General features: G+C 52.7%; 1 protein-coding gene across 2 annotated transcripts in view; it reads left to right on the forward strand.

Annotated features, from left to right (window-relative positions):
* Window positions 1-15,716, forward strand: part of ARHGAP26 (Rho GTPase activating protein 26) — a 136,071-nt gene that overhangs the window by 66,388 nt on the left and 53,967 nt on the right. For both annotated transcript variants that reach the window (XM_009902306.2, XM_054168466.1), the window contains exons 13-17: window positions 1,136-1,201; window positions 1,436-1,510; window positions 9,620-9,707; window positions 11,473-11,531; window positions 12,747-12,852. In XM_009902306.2, the coding sequence (XP_009900608.2) occupies window positions 1,136-1,201; window positions 1,436-1,510; window positions 9,620-9,707; window positions 11,473-11,531; window positions 12,747-12,852 (394 nt within the window). The remainder of the gene's footprint in view (window positions 1-1,135; window positions 1,202-1,435; window positions 1,511-9,619; window positions 9,708-11,472; window positions 11,532-12,746; window positions 12,853-15,716) is intronic.

Genomic DNA, 15,716 nt, shown 5'->3' on the forward strand with positions numbered 1-15,716 from the left:
AGAGAAACATTGTCCCTCAGCAAAGGTGACACACATCTCTTGTCTCACAGCTGTTGCACACAGGCACTGATCTGACCTTGGTGTGACATCATCCTCCTAGTGCTCCTGACCTGCTCTCCTCCTGCTCTGTTTTTCCTAGCAGCTTATTTCTCTTTAATCCCTTAATTCTTTGTTGATAAGGCTAATCAGAGCATGGGTGGGGGGAAGCACTGAGTCAGCTCTGCTCAGCCTCAGGCAGCCTTGCTGACTCCAGCAACAGAAGGTCAAAGCCAGCTCTGCTACATAAGCCTGAGTGAGGCTGAAGGGCTTCTGCCTCTCCACAACTCCCTGAAGGGATGTTGGAGACAGGTGGGGATTGGTCTCTTCTCTCAAGGAACAAGTGATAGGACAAGAAGAAATGGCCTCAAGTTGCAGCATGGGATGTTTAGGTTGGAGATGAGGAACCATTTTTCCTTAAAAGGGTTCTCAAGGCCTGGCCCAGGCTGCCCAGGGCAGTGGTGGAGTCCCTGTTCCTGGGGGGGTTTCAAAGCCATCTAGATGTGGTGCTGAGGGCAAAGGTTTAGTGGTCCCCAATGTGGCCTCAAGATGGAGGCATCTCTGCTGTTGATAGGTGGCTTGGTTAGCTGGGTGGAGAGCTGGAAGGGTTTGTAGGGGTGGCCTGGGACTCATCAAGCAAGCTGCCTCCTGTGCCATCTTCAAGGTTTGTTGTGTCATCTAGGATTCACTTTTGTTCCAAGCAAACTGTTGTCAAAGTCAAAGGTCTCTTTGAGTCATCTCATTTCCTCCTCAATTAGTATTTTGACCATTGCAGAGGTAAGTACTTGATGGAGCCTGGTGGAGCCTGATGGAGCCTAGGGCTCTGTTGCCAAGCAGGCATGGGAGGTGCTGCCTCAGAGGGATGCAAATGCTGAGATGATGGATCCACATTGTGCTCTTCTCTGAGTGCAGAATTCTGTATTGTGCCTTTCCAGCCCAAACACCTCATTGATCTCCTCTTCTTCCTCCCCTCCTGGTTTTGGCAGCAGGACACTGTAGGTGTGAGCAGCAGCAGGGATGTTGGGGTGGGCACTGTGCTCAGTGTGAAGCCATCCCTTTGGTGAAGTGTTCATGGCTTCTTTCTCCTCTTCCCTTCCAGCTGCCCAGTTGGATAATATTGGCTTCAGCATCATCAAGAGGTGCATCCATGCTGTGGAGACCAGAGGTAGTGTGCTTCACCAAATAGACTTGGACTAGGGGGTGGGTGTGGAGCTGTTTGTAGCAGAGCAATCACTGATCTGCTCTTTTCATGAGGCCTCCCATTAACCCTGGCAGAGCCACATCAGATGAACCCTGTGATGTTCTGGGACAGTCACCTTTGCTGAGAAACACCTTGGGCCTGGGACCTGTTGGTGTAGCTCTTGTGACATCCTCCTGATAAGCTTTTTGTTCTTCCCAGGGATCAATGAACAAGGGCTCTACCGCATCGTTGGAGTCAACTCCAGAGTTCAGAAGCTGTTGAGTGTGTTAATGGGTAAGTGTCTGGTGTTTTGGGAGAGCCAAGTAGATTGGGCTGCTTCTTGCTAGCCAAGGATAGAGGCTCTTCTTGGGCTACCTAACTGTGGTGAATGTGCTCTTAGGACCATATGGTTTTAGAGGCCAGGAGGTCCCGGAGCACCACTGGCAGGTTGCTAAGGTAGGACTCATGTAGGACATTGCTTGAAAAGATTCTTCTGATGCAGTCACTGGTGGCCTGCTCACATATGGTATGAGTTTCGGCAGCCTTCCCAACTGCAAGCTAAACTCTTCAAAGAAAGAGCTGAAAGCTTTGGGTTTCAACTTCAGATCTGCCACCTTGTTCCTAGAGTACATCTGAATTGTCTTCTCTTGTGTGTTGCATGCTGCCTGTGGCTCTTCCTACCTTCCCTTTGGACCCTCTTGTGCCTCTTTTAACACAGGGTTGCCCAGACTTTCCAAGCATGCCTTTCCCTCATGCCTGAGGCATCAGGTCCTGTTGTTCTGGGCGCTTGGGAGGAGGGGTGGTTTCAGGTCACACCATGGCAGAGCTTGGTGTTGACGTTGCGGAGTTCCTCTGGATGCTGGCCCTGATGTGCAGCCACCCTGCATCTGCCCAGCAGCCTTCAGAAACCTCTCCCCACCTCTGAGGTGATATGATGGCAAGAGAGAGGTGATGATGCTTGCTACAACTGTGTTTGTGCTCTGAACTAGTGCTTCTGTGGGCTTCATCTGAGCTCTGAAATTGAGCAGACAGGTCTGGGGCTACCACAGCTGACTTCTCCTGGAGCGATTCTGTAGTGGTGATGTTTGGTTTCTAGCACCCTGTAGCCATGCAAAGCCCTGTGTTGCATCATGCTTGTTGGAGAACCTGACTCCCAGCCATGCTTCTGTGTCAGCTGTAACCCAGGGGTTATCCTTGACCCAAAAAGAAATGTGAGCTGTTCCCCTCTTTGGTCTCTTTGCTGCCTTGACCTCTCCAGCAGGACCTCCACATGCTCTTGCCTGCGGTCCAAGCTGCCGCTGAGCTTGATTCTGGCTGTGTGACCAAACCATTTCATCCCCTGAGCTAGCAGGTGGTGTTCTCCATCCCTCAGCTGCAGCCCTGAAGGAGTCCATCCAGACATGCATGATAGAGACTTTTGAAAAACCATTTGGAGTACACAGACACTTGGGTTGGAGCAGGGGCAGCTGCCCTCTGCCAGTCCCAGCTCATGCCTCTCACACTTGGCAAAACCATGGCTGAAGTAGGTGTAGGAAGGAGGAATCAAGTGCTCAAGGATCTGTTAGTGCCCTTATGGATGTGTTTGCTGCTCTTTGGGTGATATTTGGGGTCTTCTTCCTCTTCCCATTCTCTTATTATCATTCCTTTGGCCATGACCTCCTCTCCTTTGCCTTTTTGAGATACAACCATTCCTTTCTCTCTGTGTTCCTCCTTGCAGAAACTTCTAATGTGTTATTTCACTTTCAACATCTTTCCTTCTCCTCCTTCCAAGTCCTCCTTTTTCCTACCATGATGTTCCCCGAGTAAAGCCCATGGTGGCTGCTGGGGCTGTCCACGTTCACCTGCACAAAATGGAAGCTCTGGGGATAATTGAGCAGGCAGAAGGGTAAGGCCCTAAATCAGGGGCTGTCACAAGGGGACCTCTCTGTGCTGGTTTTGCTCTGGCATTTGGAAAGTTGGCTGCAGTCGCAAGAGCTGGTGGCTGACTCTTTTATTAGTAGAAGCTTGGCTTAGGTTCTGGGCCATGTGAATGTGTCCTTCTAGTCCCCCCCCACCCAAGCAGATAAGCCAGGGCTGTCTCATGGCACACACATTTGGCACTGTCACCTTGGAGCGTTGCTGCCCACCGATAAAAATAAGTCTGGCTGTCCCAGGGTGCAGCAGGTCCCAGATGCCAGGCCCTCTGCTTGTGCTTTCCATGCCGGTGGCCACCATCGCGCGGGCTGGCGGAGGCCGGATCCTGTTTCCTCTGTGTCAGCGTGGGGTCGAGGCGGCCGGGCTGTGACAGATGGCAGAACTTGCTTGGTTTCAGAGCTCTCTGGAGCTGGGAGGGATTTCACATCTTGGATGCCAGCCAACAGCCATTATCTCCTCAGCGGCTGAAGCCACTCAGCTGCCGACCTCGTGTCTCATAACGTGGTGATATATTGTGGGTGGCTTTGCTTTGTCCCAGCGCAGCGCAGAATGGCTTGGGCTCAAAGGGACCTCAAGGATCATCTGCTTCCAATCCCCCTGCCAGGGGCAGGGACACCTTCCCCTAGGCCAGTATCACAGTATCACCAAGGTTGGAAGAGACCTCCAAGATCATTGAGTCCAACCTGTCTCCACAGACCTCATGACTAGACCATGGCACTAAGTGCCACGTCCAATCCCCTCTTGAACACCTCCAGGGACGGTGACTCCACCACCTCCCTGGACAGCACATCCCAATGATGAACGACTTGCTCAGTGAAGAACTTTCTCCTCACCTCCAGCCTAAACTTCCCCTGGCACAGCTTGAGACTGTGTCCCCTTGTTCTGGTGCTGGTTGCTAGGGAGAAGAGACCAACCCCTTCCTGGCTACAAACACCTTTCAGGTAGTTGTAGAGAGCAATGAGGTCACCCCTGAGCCTCCTCTTCTCCAGGCTAAACAACCCCAGCTCCCTCAGCCTCTCCTCACAGGGCTGTGCTCAAGGCCTCTCCCCAGCCTTGTTGCCCTTCTCTGGACACTTTCAAGTGTCTCGATGTCCTTCTTAAACTGAGTGGCCCAGAACTGGACACAGGACTCAAGGTGTGGCCTAACCAATGCAGTGTACAGGGGCACAATGACTTCCCTGCTCCTGCTGGCCACACTATTCCTAATGCAGGCCAGGATGCCATTGGCCTTCTTGGCCACCTGGGCACACTGCTGGCTCATGTTTAGGTGGCTGTCAATCAGCACCCCCAGGTCCCTCTCTGTTTGGCAGCTCTCCAGCCACTCTGACCCCAGCCTGTAGCTCTGCATGGGGTTGCTGGGGCCCAAGTGCAGCACCCAGCACTTGGACTTGTTGAATGCCATCCCGCTGGACTCCGCCTGTCTGTCCAGTCGGTTATAGACCAGGTTGCTCAGGAGTTTGCAGACCCATGACTCCATGTCTGTCTTTGAATCACAGGTGGTTAAAGAACCTTCAACCATCTCAACACTCAGGTTGTGATACTGTGAAATCAGTGTCACAGAATCCCAGCATTGTGGGGTTTGGAAAGTGACAACCAGAGGATGTGAAACTGCTGGTGCAGGCCCAGAGGTGACCACGATGATGGTCAGAGGGAGGGGGCTGAAGCACCTCCCCTATGGGGAAAGAGTGGGAGAGTTGGGCTTGTTCAGCCTGGAGAAGAAAAGGCTCCAGGGAGACCTTGGAGCAGCCTTCCAGTGCCTGAAGGTTGCTACTGGAGAGCTGGGGAAGGACTTTTCATGAGGGCTTGTAGTGACAGGATGAGGGGCAAAGGCTTTGAGATGGAAGAGGGGAGACTAAGACTGGAGATAAGGAAGAAATTCTTCACAGTGAGGGTGGTGAGACACTGAACAGGTTGCCCAGGGAGGTTGTGGCTGCCTCCTCCCTGGAGGTGTTCAAGGCCAGGCTGGATGAGGCTTTGAACAACCTGAGCTAGTGGAAGGTGTCCCGGCCCATGGCAGGGGGTAAGAACTGGGTGATCTTTAAGGTCCCAACCCAAACCATTGTGTGATTCACATCCTAAGCAGGTTGCTCAGGGTGGCATCCAGGTGTATTTGGAATCTGTCCAGAGAAGGAGGCTCCACAGTGTGTCCATTGTCAAATCCTGGGCTGTTCTCAGTTGCCCCAAGGCTCTGGCATCCCTGTTCGGATCCAGCCTTGGTGAAAGGGAGGAGCCAAAGTGTCCTCACAACTTGAGGTTTGGCCTATATTTAGAACTGAATGTGGGCAGACTCAGTGGTTCACATGCAGTTTAAATGGCAAAAGGCTCAGGTTTCCCTCAGCGGTGGCCCCGCTGGTGAGGTGACGCTGCTGGGAAGGCCTTTGGCATGAGGTGGCACTGCAGGAGGCTGCTGCCGTGCTTGGCCAGCCCTGGAGCAGAGTCTGCCCGTGGGCAGCAGCTGAGTCAGGGGCAGCACAGGGCTTGGGCTCGGGCAGAGCAGCTTGTCTGTGTCTGCCCTGGAGCGGGGCACAAGTGTTGGCCGCAGCAGCGTCGGGCTAGGTGGCCTTTAAAGGTCCCTTCCAACCCAACCAGTCTGTGCCTCTGTGTTGGAGTGGGGACAGTGGAGGCCACAGCAATGATAGGAGGGGTGGAAGCCCTCTGCTGCGAGGCCAGGCTGAGAGAGTTGGGGTTGTTCAGCCTGGAGAAGGCTTCAGGGAGACCTACTGGTGGCCTGTCAGTGTTTAAAAGGGCTGATCAGAAGGCTGGGGAAAGACTTTTGAGTGGGGCCTTTTGTGACAGGACAAGGGGTGATGGTTTGAAACTAAAAGAGGAAGATTTGGACTAGATATGATGAAGTTTTTTCCACTGAGAGTGGTGAGAACCTGGCCCAGGTTACCCAGCAAGGGTGGGAGGTGCCCCATCTCTGGAACCATTCCAGGTCAGGGTGTTTGGTGCTCTGAGCAACCTGCTCTAGTTGCAGCTGTCCCTGCTGACTGCAGGGGGGGTGGACTACATTCCCACCCAAACCAGTCTATGACTCTGTGGTGTGGGTGAGAATTACTTCTGGGGGATGAGGTGAGGCCCCAGATGCTTCCCCTTGCTGTGGAGAAATGGGGGAGGAAGTGAAGCCAAGTGTATTATGGCAGCAGCTTTCTCCATCCCTGGGAATTAGATGGAGAGGTTCCTTAGAAAGAGCTTTGGGTGCTGTCCCTGACATCACATACCAAGTGTCTCGCTGTGGTTCCATCACAGCTCTGGCTTTAGGGGCACTGGATCAAGCTGCCCAGCAAGGTACAGCCTGCCCTGTCCCATCATCCAGGGTCTGCAGGGATGAGCACACATTGATGAATGGGGCCAGCATCCCCTCTGCTGCTCTTTGTCTCCTGGAAGAAAATAATCCAACAAAACTCATTCTCTGGGGGGGAATGGGACTGGATTTCTCCCACTCCTGGATTTCTGTGTAGATCCTGCCATAAAGAAGCAGAGCTGCAGCTCCCTTTTCTTTCATAGAATCACTAAGGTTGGAGAAGACCTCTGGGATTGTCAAGTCCAACCCAGCACCTCCGTGGCCACTAAACCACGTCCCAGAGTGCCACATCTCCTTGTTTCCTGAGGTGTCCCTTCCAATACCACTTTGGCCCTTTCCATAGCTGCCAGGGCACATCAAGTCAGGAATTTACAGCAGGAGGCAGCTTCAGGGTTGATGCTGGATTTGGCCTGGAGGTGCTTTTCCAGCCCCTGTTTCACATTTACACAGGTTCCTGAGGAACTGTGACCTTGTGTGGAGGCAGAGGTTGGCCTGGTGCTGTCTGCAGCCACCTCTAGCTGGGGAGACAGCTGCTGCCTCTGTAACCCACAAAGCTGACTTTCTGCAGACTCGTAAATTTGAAGGTCAAGGGGAACTGATGATCTGCTCCAAGCCTTTTCATGAGCCCCTCCATAGCATTCCTCCCTGCTGCATGAATCATGCCCATAAACTTCCAGAGGAGCTTTTGAAAAGGCATCCAGGCTGGGCTTGTTTGTTCAACTCTGGTGAAGGTCTTGCTGTTAAAAAGGGCTTTAAAGGGGGGGAGGGGGGGAGTGGCATTTGTTGTTGTTGGAAAGGTTTGTAACTCTGCCAAGCTTCTCCTGAAGCTTCAGACTGCCTCCTGATAAAGGGAGCAGTAAGGTCTTGTCCCAGAGTCCCAGCATGCTGGGGGTTGGAAGGGACATGTGGAGATCATCCAGTGCAACCCTCCTGCTAAAGCAGGGGCACCCACAGCAGCTTGCCCAGGATCACAGTGTCCAGGTGGGTTTGGAATCTCTCCAGAGAAGGAGACTCCACAACCTCTCTGGGTATCCTGCTCCAGGGCTCCAGCACCCTCACACCAGTGAAGTTTTTCCTCCTGTCCAGATGGAACATTTTTGGTTCCAGTTTGTGCCCATTATCTCTTGTCCTGTCATTGGGGACCACAGATAAGAGTCTGTCCCCATCCAATTGCCCCTCACAGCCCCTTTAGCTCTTGTTGAACATTGAGCAGATCCCCTCTCAGGCTGCTCTTCACCAGGCTCAGTAGCCTTAGGGCTCTTAGCCTTTCCCCCTCACAGAGATGCTCCAGGCTCCATCAGCATCTTTGGAGCCTCCACTGGACTCTCTCTGGTAGTTCCCTTCCTCTCTTGAACTGGGGAGCCCAGAACTGGACCCAGTACTGCAGCTGTGGCCTCACCAGGATCGAGCTCTCCTCACCAGGGTGAGGAGAACCTCCCTTGACCTGCTGGCCACACTCTTCTTCATGCAATCCTTCCAAAGGCATGATGGAGGAGGGATGGGTTCATTGTGTGGTTGCTGTGAGGAGCACAGGTGATGTGTGAATATCCATCTCCTCCATTTTTATGTTTCAAGGGCTTCTCTTGATGTGTTTTTCTAATTAAAATGAAGCCTTAGCCCTGGGGAAGCCCAGCCACTGCTTTCTGCTGATTAGCTGTAAATGACACCCAGCTTTACCTGTGGCTTTAAAATGCAAAAGCACATCCTAGGTGTGGGTGAGCTGCTCCCAGGGACCAGATGGTGACAGCAGCTGCATCTGCCTTTGCTGCTGGTGGTGCCTCCCTGCGCCTGCTCCAGCTCTCCAAGGGTGTTTGGTGTGTCTGTGCCACTGGGAAGGACCCACAGCTCTGCCTCGAGGTGCCCACAGAGGTTTCCCAGGGACTTCAGTGGGAGCAGCAGCCAGGTCACAGAACAACAGAATGGTTGGGGTTGGAATGGACCACTGAAGATCACTGAGTCCAACCCCTCTGCCAAGACAGGTTCACCTGGAGAATGGCACACAGGAACACGTCCAGGTGGGTTTGGAATGGCTCTATACATGTAGACTCCACCATTTCTCTGGGCAGCCTGCTCCAGTGCTGTGCCAGTCTCAAAGGTCCTGCTCTTGGTGCAGTCACAATGGAGTTGTGAAGACACTGAGGCACTGGAACATATCCAGAGATGGGCAATGAAACTGGGGAAGGGTCTGGAGATGAGCAACTGAGGGAACTGGGGGTGTTTAGTCTGGAGGAGACTGAGGGGAGACCCCATTGCTCTCTACAACTCCCTGAAAGAAGGTTTCAGCCAGGTTGGGCTTGGTCTCTTCTCCCAAGGAACAAGTGATAGGACAGGAGGAAATGGCCTCAAGTTGCATCAGGGGGGTTTAGATTGGACATGAGGAGCAGGTTCTTCCCCTTTTGGGAAGAAAAGGTTATCAAGCCCTGGAACAAGCTGCCCAGGGCAGTGGTGGAGTCCCCATCTCTGGAGGAGTTTCAAAGCCATGTAGATGTGCTGAGGGACATGGTTCAGTACCAGACTTTGTAGACTTAGATAATGGTTGAACCTCATGATCTTAAAGCTCTTTTCCAACCAAAACCATTCTGTGATTCTAGGAAGGAAAATGCAGCTGCAGATCTGCCTGCCCACATCTCCATAGTGAGTCAGGCCAGCTGCAGGAACTCTTCCCTGCCTTGAGCAGGAGAAAAATCCACCTCCTGTCCCCCTGCACACCCAGACTGTGTTCCTGTCTCTGCCACTCTCTCTGTCCTGCTTGCCCACCCCCCACCATGGAGGCTGTGCCACTATCACTGCTGTTGCTCATGTTCCTGAGGGCTGTGGCCCACATGGGGCTGGGCTTTTCTGCTGTCTGGGGGGGTCTCTGTCTGGGTCCATGTCATATTTGTGCCCTGCTCTGTCTCCTCTGTGGCTGATCCCCATGGTCTCCTGCAGGTCTGTAATGTCATGTTTGGAGTCCAAGTGTTGATCTCATTGCTCTTGATGGATGTTTTTCTTCTCTTTTTCTCATGCCATGCAGGCAGGAGCAGGCTGTTGTCAACTCTGCTTCCTTGTTGGTGACTGGCTTGTGGTCATCAAGCTGGGGAAAGGCAAATAAAATGGCCCATGGTGGTCTTCTCACACCAGTGAGCTGGTATGAGCTGGTGTTACCTTCACCCTGGCTCACTTCTGTCTTTCGTTTCTTCCTTTAGATCCCAAAGCAGCTACAGAAACAGAAACAGAGATCTGTGCAGAGTGGGAGATAAAGACCATCACCAGTGCACTGAAAACCTACCTGAGGTAAGGCAGGAAGGTCTCATCTGTTTTGGGGCTGCAGGGTGGATTTGGGTTGGTCTGGGGTGTTACTGCAGGTCCTACCAATAGCACTTGCATAGAAACAGAGAGGAAATTGCTCTTCAAGAATTTATCCTGGCCCCTCTGACTGAGGCCAGGCTCTCCTCAGTGGTGCCCAGGGACAGGACAAGGGGCAACAGGCACAAACTGGAACCCAGGAGGTTCTGTCTGAACAGGAGAGTGTGAGAGTGCTGGAGCCTTGGAGCAGGCTGCCCAGAGAGGTTGTAGAACCTCCTCTTGTGAGATTCCTGGCAAGCTGCTGTGGGTGCCCCTGCCTGAGCAGGGGAGTTAGACTGGATGATCTCCAGAGGTCCCTTCCAACTCCATCATCCCAGGGCTCTGGGATTTTTCCCTTGAGGCTCCAGCATGCCCAGGAAGGACCTGGAGAGCACCGTCAGCTCTCTGACAAATGCATGTGTCATGCAAACATGATTCAGAAGCTCACCCTTACGTCTCCTGCTTTGATTTAAGCTTTATGTGATGGGCTTCCAGCTGATGAGCGTGGGGCAGGAGGGAGCACAGTGCTCCTCAGAGGGCTGTGGCTGCAGTGCTGGTTCAGAAGCAGGTGCTGGGCTTGACTGCAGCAGTGATTTCTGCAAGGGAGTCGATGCTGTTCTCCCAGGGGGTTGTCTCCCCAAGGGGTTGGTTTGCTGGCAGCAGACAGCAGCTCATTACCCACAACAAGCTTCGACCTGTTGCAACTGCAGCTCCTCGCTTGCTGCTGCTGTGTTGGGCTTTATGTGAGAGAGAGAGAGCAAGAGGCAGAGGCTAAATCTGATTAGGGTGAGGAGTGTAATTAACTCAGTGGATCTCAGCTTAGACAATCACAGAACACAACAGAATTTTGCATGAAAAGACAGTTTTGCAGGAGAGACATTGAGGGGCTGGAATACACCCAGAGAAGGGCAATGAAGCAGGTGAAGGGTCTGGAGAACAGGTCTGGTGAGCAGCAGCTGGGGGAACTGGGGTTGTTCAGTCTCGAGAGGAGGCTGAGGGGAGACCTCATTGCTCTCTGCAACAACCTGAAAGGAGGCTGCAGTGAGGTGGGGGTTCTTCCTAGTATCAGGTGATGGAAGGAGAGGAAATGGCCTGACATTGTGCCAGTGGGGGTTAGGTTGGAGATTAGGAACAATTTCTTTGCTGCAGGAGTGGTCAGGCACTGGAACAGGCTGCCCAGGGAGGTGGTGGAGTCCCCATCCCTGGAGGTGTTCAAGAAACCTGTGGCCATGGCACTTGGGGACATGGTTTAGTGTCCATGGTGGTGTTGTGTTGATGGACTGGTCTTTTCCAGCCCAGACAAGACTCTATGATTGGCAGCATTTGCCCCATAGTTTGCAGAGCCATGAATGTCAGCAGCACCAAGGTGTCCCACGGAAGGGATGTGGAACTGGGGAGAGGAATGGGGAATTTAATGAGAATGGTGGGGGTGAAAGTTTTATGATGGGGCTTGTTCCATGGGCTTGGGAATGTTCTGGAAGTGTCTTACCAAGGGGATGCTAAAATTAAAAGTGTGTTTAGTGTGATGCAGAGAGGGAAGGAAGAACAAATCAAAGCACCTCAATAGATCTTCCTTCTGCTGGGAGGAATTAATTAGGGCTGCTGTTGCTTAATTCTGCACTGCTAAAAATGAAGCTGGATTTATGGCCAGGACAACACTTTCTTGCTGTGGATTGTGTTCCTCAGGCCTGCTTTGGGCTTTTTTATCTTCCAGGATGCTCCCAGGGCCACTCATGATGTACCAGTTTCAAAGGAGCTTCATCAAAGCAGCCAGTGAGTTTGGTGGTGGTGGTGGCACCGGTCTGAAGGAGGAAGTGACTTGAGCACAGCACCTGCCCTGCTGCTTCTCCTGGGAGACCAGGGGCATAGTGTTGTTTGGAAAGGAGGCTCAGGTGGTTGTGGAGCCTCTTCTCTGGAGAGATTCCAAACCCAGCTTGACTTTGTGATCCTGGGCAAGGTGCTGTGGGTGACCCTGCTTGATCAGGGAGGTTGGACAGGATGCTCTCCAGAGGTCCTTTCCACCCCCACCATGCTGGGATTCTGGGGTTCTGTATGGTACAGGAGGAGTAAGACATGGTCTGGTGACAGGAGCTGCTGCTGCAGCTCTGTCTGGTTTTGACCATCTCCTGCCAAAACAAAGGAGAACGTTGCGCAGACTCCTGAGGAGCTTTGATGGGATCAGTAGTGGTTCAGATGTCTGTGCCTGGGGGAAGGTGCTTTGCATGAGAGCAGGTAACTCTCTGTGGGCAGCCTGCATGCACATGGGTGGGACCACAGGGACAGGAAGGGTTGATGTGTCCTGTGGTGGCCACATCAGTGATGACCCACTTGGGTAAGTCCCACTTAGGCTGTCAGGACACATATGTGGACCCAACCAGCCTGGTGAGCTACAATGTCACCAAGGACTGAGCACATCCTGATGGTGCTGGGGACACCTTGAACAGGAACATGCTGATGTTCCTGTGTGACAGCCCTGATCACAAGTGGCTTTTCACAGGGCTAGAATCTGCTCACACCAAGCTGTGTCAGTCCAGTAGTTTCTTCCTTTTGAAAACAACTGGTTGCAGTTGGTAGAAAGGGGAAGTGTTGGAGAGTATCCACAGTGTGCCAGGGTGTGGGATGGAGAAGAGGGCAGGAACATTGGGTTCCTGGGATGTCTGTTGGTGTTAGTAACCCCCCTGGGGTGTCTGTTGGTGTTAGTAACCCCCCTGGGGTGTCTGTTGGTGTTGGTAACCCCCCTGGGGTGTTTGTTGGTGTTAGTAACCCCCCTGGGATCTCTGTTGGTGTTAGTAACCCCCCTGGGGTGTCTGTTGGTGTTGGTAACCCCCCTGGGGTGTTTGTTGGTGTTGGTAACCCCCCTGGGGTGTCTGTTGGTGTTGGTAACCCCCCTGGGGTGTTTGTTGGTGTTAGTAACCCCCCTGGGGTGTCTGTTGGTGTTGGTAACCCCCCTGATGCAGAGCTAAACCATCTTCTGTTCCCCCCCCCCAGAGCTGGAGAACCAGGAGTCGCGGGTCTCGGAGATCCACAGCCTCGTCCATCGGCTCCCAGAGAAAAACAGGCAGATGCTGCACTTGCTCATGAACCACTTGGCAAAGTATGTTTGTGACTGGTTTGTTTTTCTCACCAGTTTTCCACTTCCTCTGAAAGTTCACAGTGGTAGAACAGTTTCCTTCTGTGTGTAGCGGGGGCGTTGAGTCACATCTGGCCAGTGAGGAACGGGGATGCCACACGTGAGGGCTGATGGGGTGGAGGAGAGGTAAAGGGAGGGGTGAAGGGACAGGGGGATGGAAGGATGGAGGGAATGGGACTTTCCTGCTGACCCCACATCCTGGCCATCCACTGCCTGTGCCACCAGGCTCCACCTCCATGATGGCGAGGCTCCACAACCCCCTGAAAGAAGAGTGGAGTAAGTGGTTGGTCTCTTCTCTCTGAAATTGTGCCAGGGGAGGTTCAGGTTGGGCATGAGGAATAATTTCTTTTCTGGGCATTGGAACAAGCTGCTGAGGGAGGTGGTGGAGTCCCCATCCCCTGGAGGTGTTCAAGAAACCTGTGGACATGGCACTTGAGGACATGGTTTAATGGCCATGGTTGTGCTGGGTTGATGGTTGCACTGGATGAGCTTAGAAGTCTCTCCTAACCGAAACAATTCTCTGATTCCATGATGGCAGGAGAAATCCATATGCTACTGGCAGTCATAGAAGGGACCTTCAAGCTGACCATAGCATTGCTTTTAATGGTGGCAATGGGATTTGGCTATCCAGCAGGCAGAGCGGAGGTTCAGCTCCTCACTGGCTTTCAGATCAGGCCTTAAAAGGACCAAGAGGACCTTAAAGGACTGAAGTCTGTTTCTTCAGCACAGCAGATGACTACTCCAGGGTGTATTTTCTGCCTTCATGCAGCCTGATGAATCAACACCTCTAGGTCACCTTGAAACTCTTGGAGGGCGAAGGAATTGAAGGGGTTTTTTTGCTTTCAGTGCTAGAGCTGACCTGTAATTTCCCATCTGCTTCCTGCTCCTGCTGGTTACCATGGAGACCTTTGATTAGTGCTTGAAAAGGGAAAGCATCATCAGGTGCTTGCGCCAGCTCCAGGCTGCGGGGTCGTTCCTGCCCTCGCTGGTGGGGAGCAGGAGGGATCAGGCAGGACTTGGAAGCCTGGGGAGTGAGTTAATCAGCTGAACAGTTTAGAAGAAGGTCTGGGAGAACATAGACACACCTGTTTGAGAGGGGGAAAAAAACAAACTAGTGATACTTGGAATGGCTTAAGCATGGTCCAGATGCTTTCTTTGTGTCTGTTCCATGGACTCCTCAGCAAGGCTGTTCAAATCCAAAGAGCTGGGTTAGGTCCTTGTTTCCAAGCCTTCTCCAGAGTCCAGGGAGTTACAGGTGATCCCCACAGCCAAATATGTGTGAGGAACCTCAGGACCACTTCAGTGCTTCTCATTTCAAGGCAGACCTGGTAGTGTTGAGGAGAGACTTGGAGAGGAGAGGCAGGTGGTACCATGGGGGTTTGTGTTGCTTTGGTGGAGGAGGAACTAAACCAGAAGACAGACAAAGAGTGAGCGTAGTGGTGCTGGGTCAGGAAGAGCAGCAGCTCATTGTGTTTGTTTAATGGTGAAAAAATGATCTGAGAGAAAGGCAGGAAGCAGAGGAGGGAGAGCCTGCCCTGCTGAGCTCACTACCCTGCAGAAGCTCTCTTGGTCCTGCAGTGGTTCCTGGGAGGAATCCTGGGTTGTGGGGGCAGAGGAGCAGGGCCACAGACTCTGGGCCACTCCTGCTGCCCCTGCACAGTAGCTGGCCTGCTGCTGATCCCTCTGGGAGCAGCACTTTGCTCCAGGAGCACCAGGAGGGCAGCCTGGTCTGGGATGCCTTGCTGGGATTCTTCTATATGAAGTGGTACACTAAAGCCGAGTTAAAGATGTGGTAAAGAGAGAGACAGCAGGTCGAGGGAGGCTCTCCTCCCACTCTACTCAGCCCCAGTGAGGGCACAGCTCCAGTATTGGATCTAGTTCTGTGTTTCCCAGTTCAAGAGACAGGTAACTACTGGAGAGAGTCCAGTGGAGGCTCCAAAGATGCTGAGGGGCCTGGAGCATCTCTGTGAGAAGGAAAGGCTGAGGAGGCCTGGGGCTGTTGAGCCTGGAGAAGAGCAGCCTGAGAGAGGATCTGCTTAATGCTCAGCATGAGCCAAAGGTCCTGTGGGGGGCAAGAAGCTGGGGCCAGACTCTTGTCAGTGGTACCCATGGACAGGACAAGGGGCAGCCTGGTCTAGTGGAAGGTGTCTCTGCCCATGACAGGAGTGTTGGAACTGGATGATCTTTAAGGTCCCAAACCATGCTATAATTTTGTCAGCATTTCTGATGTTTCTCACACTGCTGCTGTGGGGACCTCTTCCTTTAAAAGCAAAACTCAATCTGTGTCAGTCAAAAAGAGGCAGAGACACTGTCTATGGCAGGGTTCCCCCTCACACCATCCTCAGGGTTTTCTTTCCTTATACTGGGAATTTTCCCCCCACTGTTTCTAGCTGGGAAAGGAGGAAAACACCATTTCTGCAGAGCTCTCTGGGCTGTCCCACAGCACATCACCTAGCAACACGCTGCTGCTGCTGCTGCTTGCAGGCTTCCCAGCTGTTTTGCTGCAGAGATCTCCTTTTGGCCCAGCACCTATCTCCAGGAATGGCTGCACTCTGCTTCCAAATCCTCTCTTATCAACACAGTGTGCCAGCACTGATTAAACCCAGTAATTATTTTCTGCCAAATAAGTTAAAGCAGTTCAAATCCAAGGGGAGATGTGTGGTGCTGCTGAGCTTGTGGTTGCTGCACTGATGGTGCTGCCAAGAGCAGGGCTGGTGGCTGGAAATAGCCATTTTTGTCAGCAGAGCTGGGCCATCAGCTCTCCTTTTCTTCTATTTTTAATGTACTTGTTCACTAAGGAGCTTTGGAGGTGCAGGAGGATTGGCAGC

Source organism: Dryobates pubescens, chromosome 16, assembly GCF_014839835.1.
Source record: "Dryobates pubescens isolate bDryPub1 chromosome 16, bDryPub1.pri, whole genome shotgun sequence".
NCBI lineage: Eukaryota > Metazoa > Chordata > Aves > Piciformes > Picidae > Dryobates > Dryobates pubescens.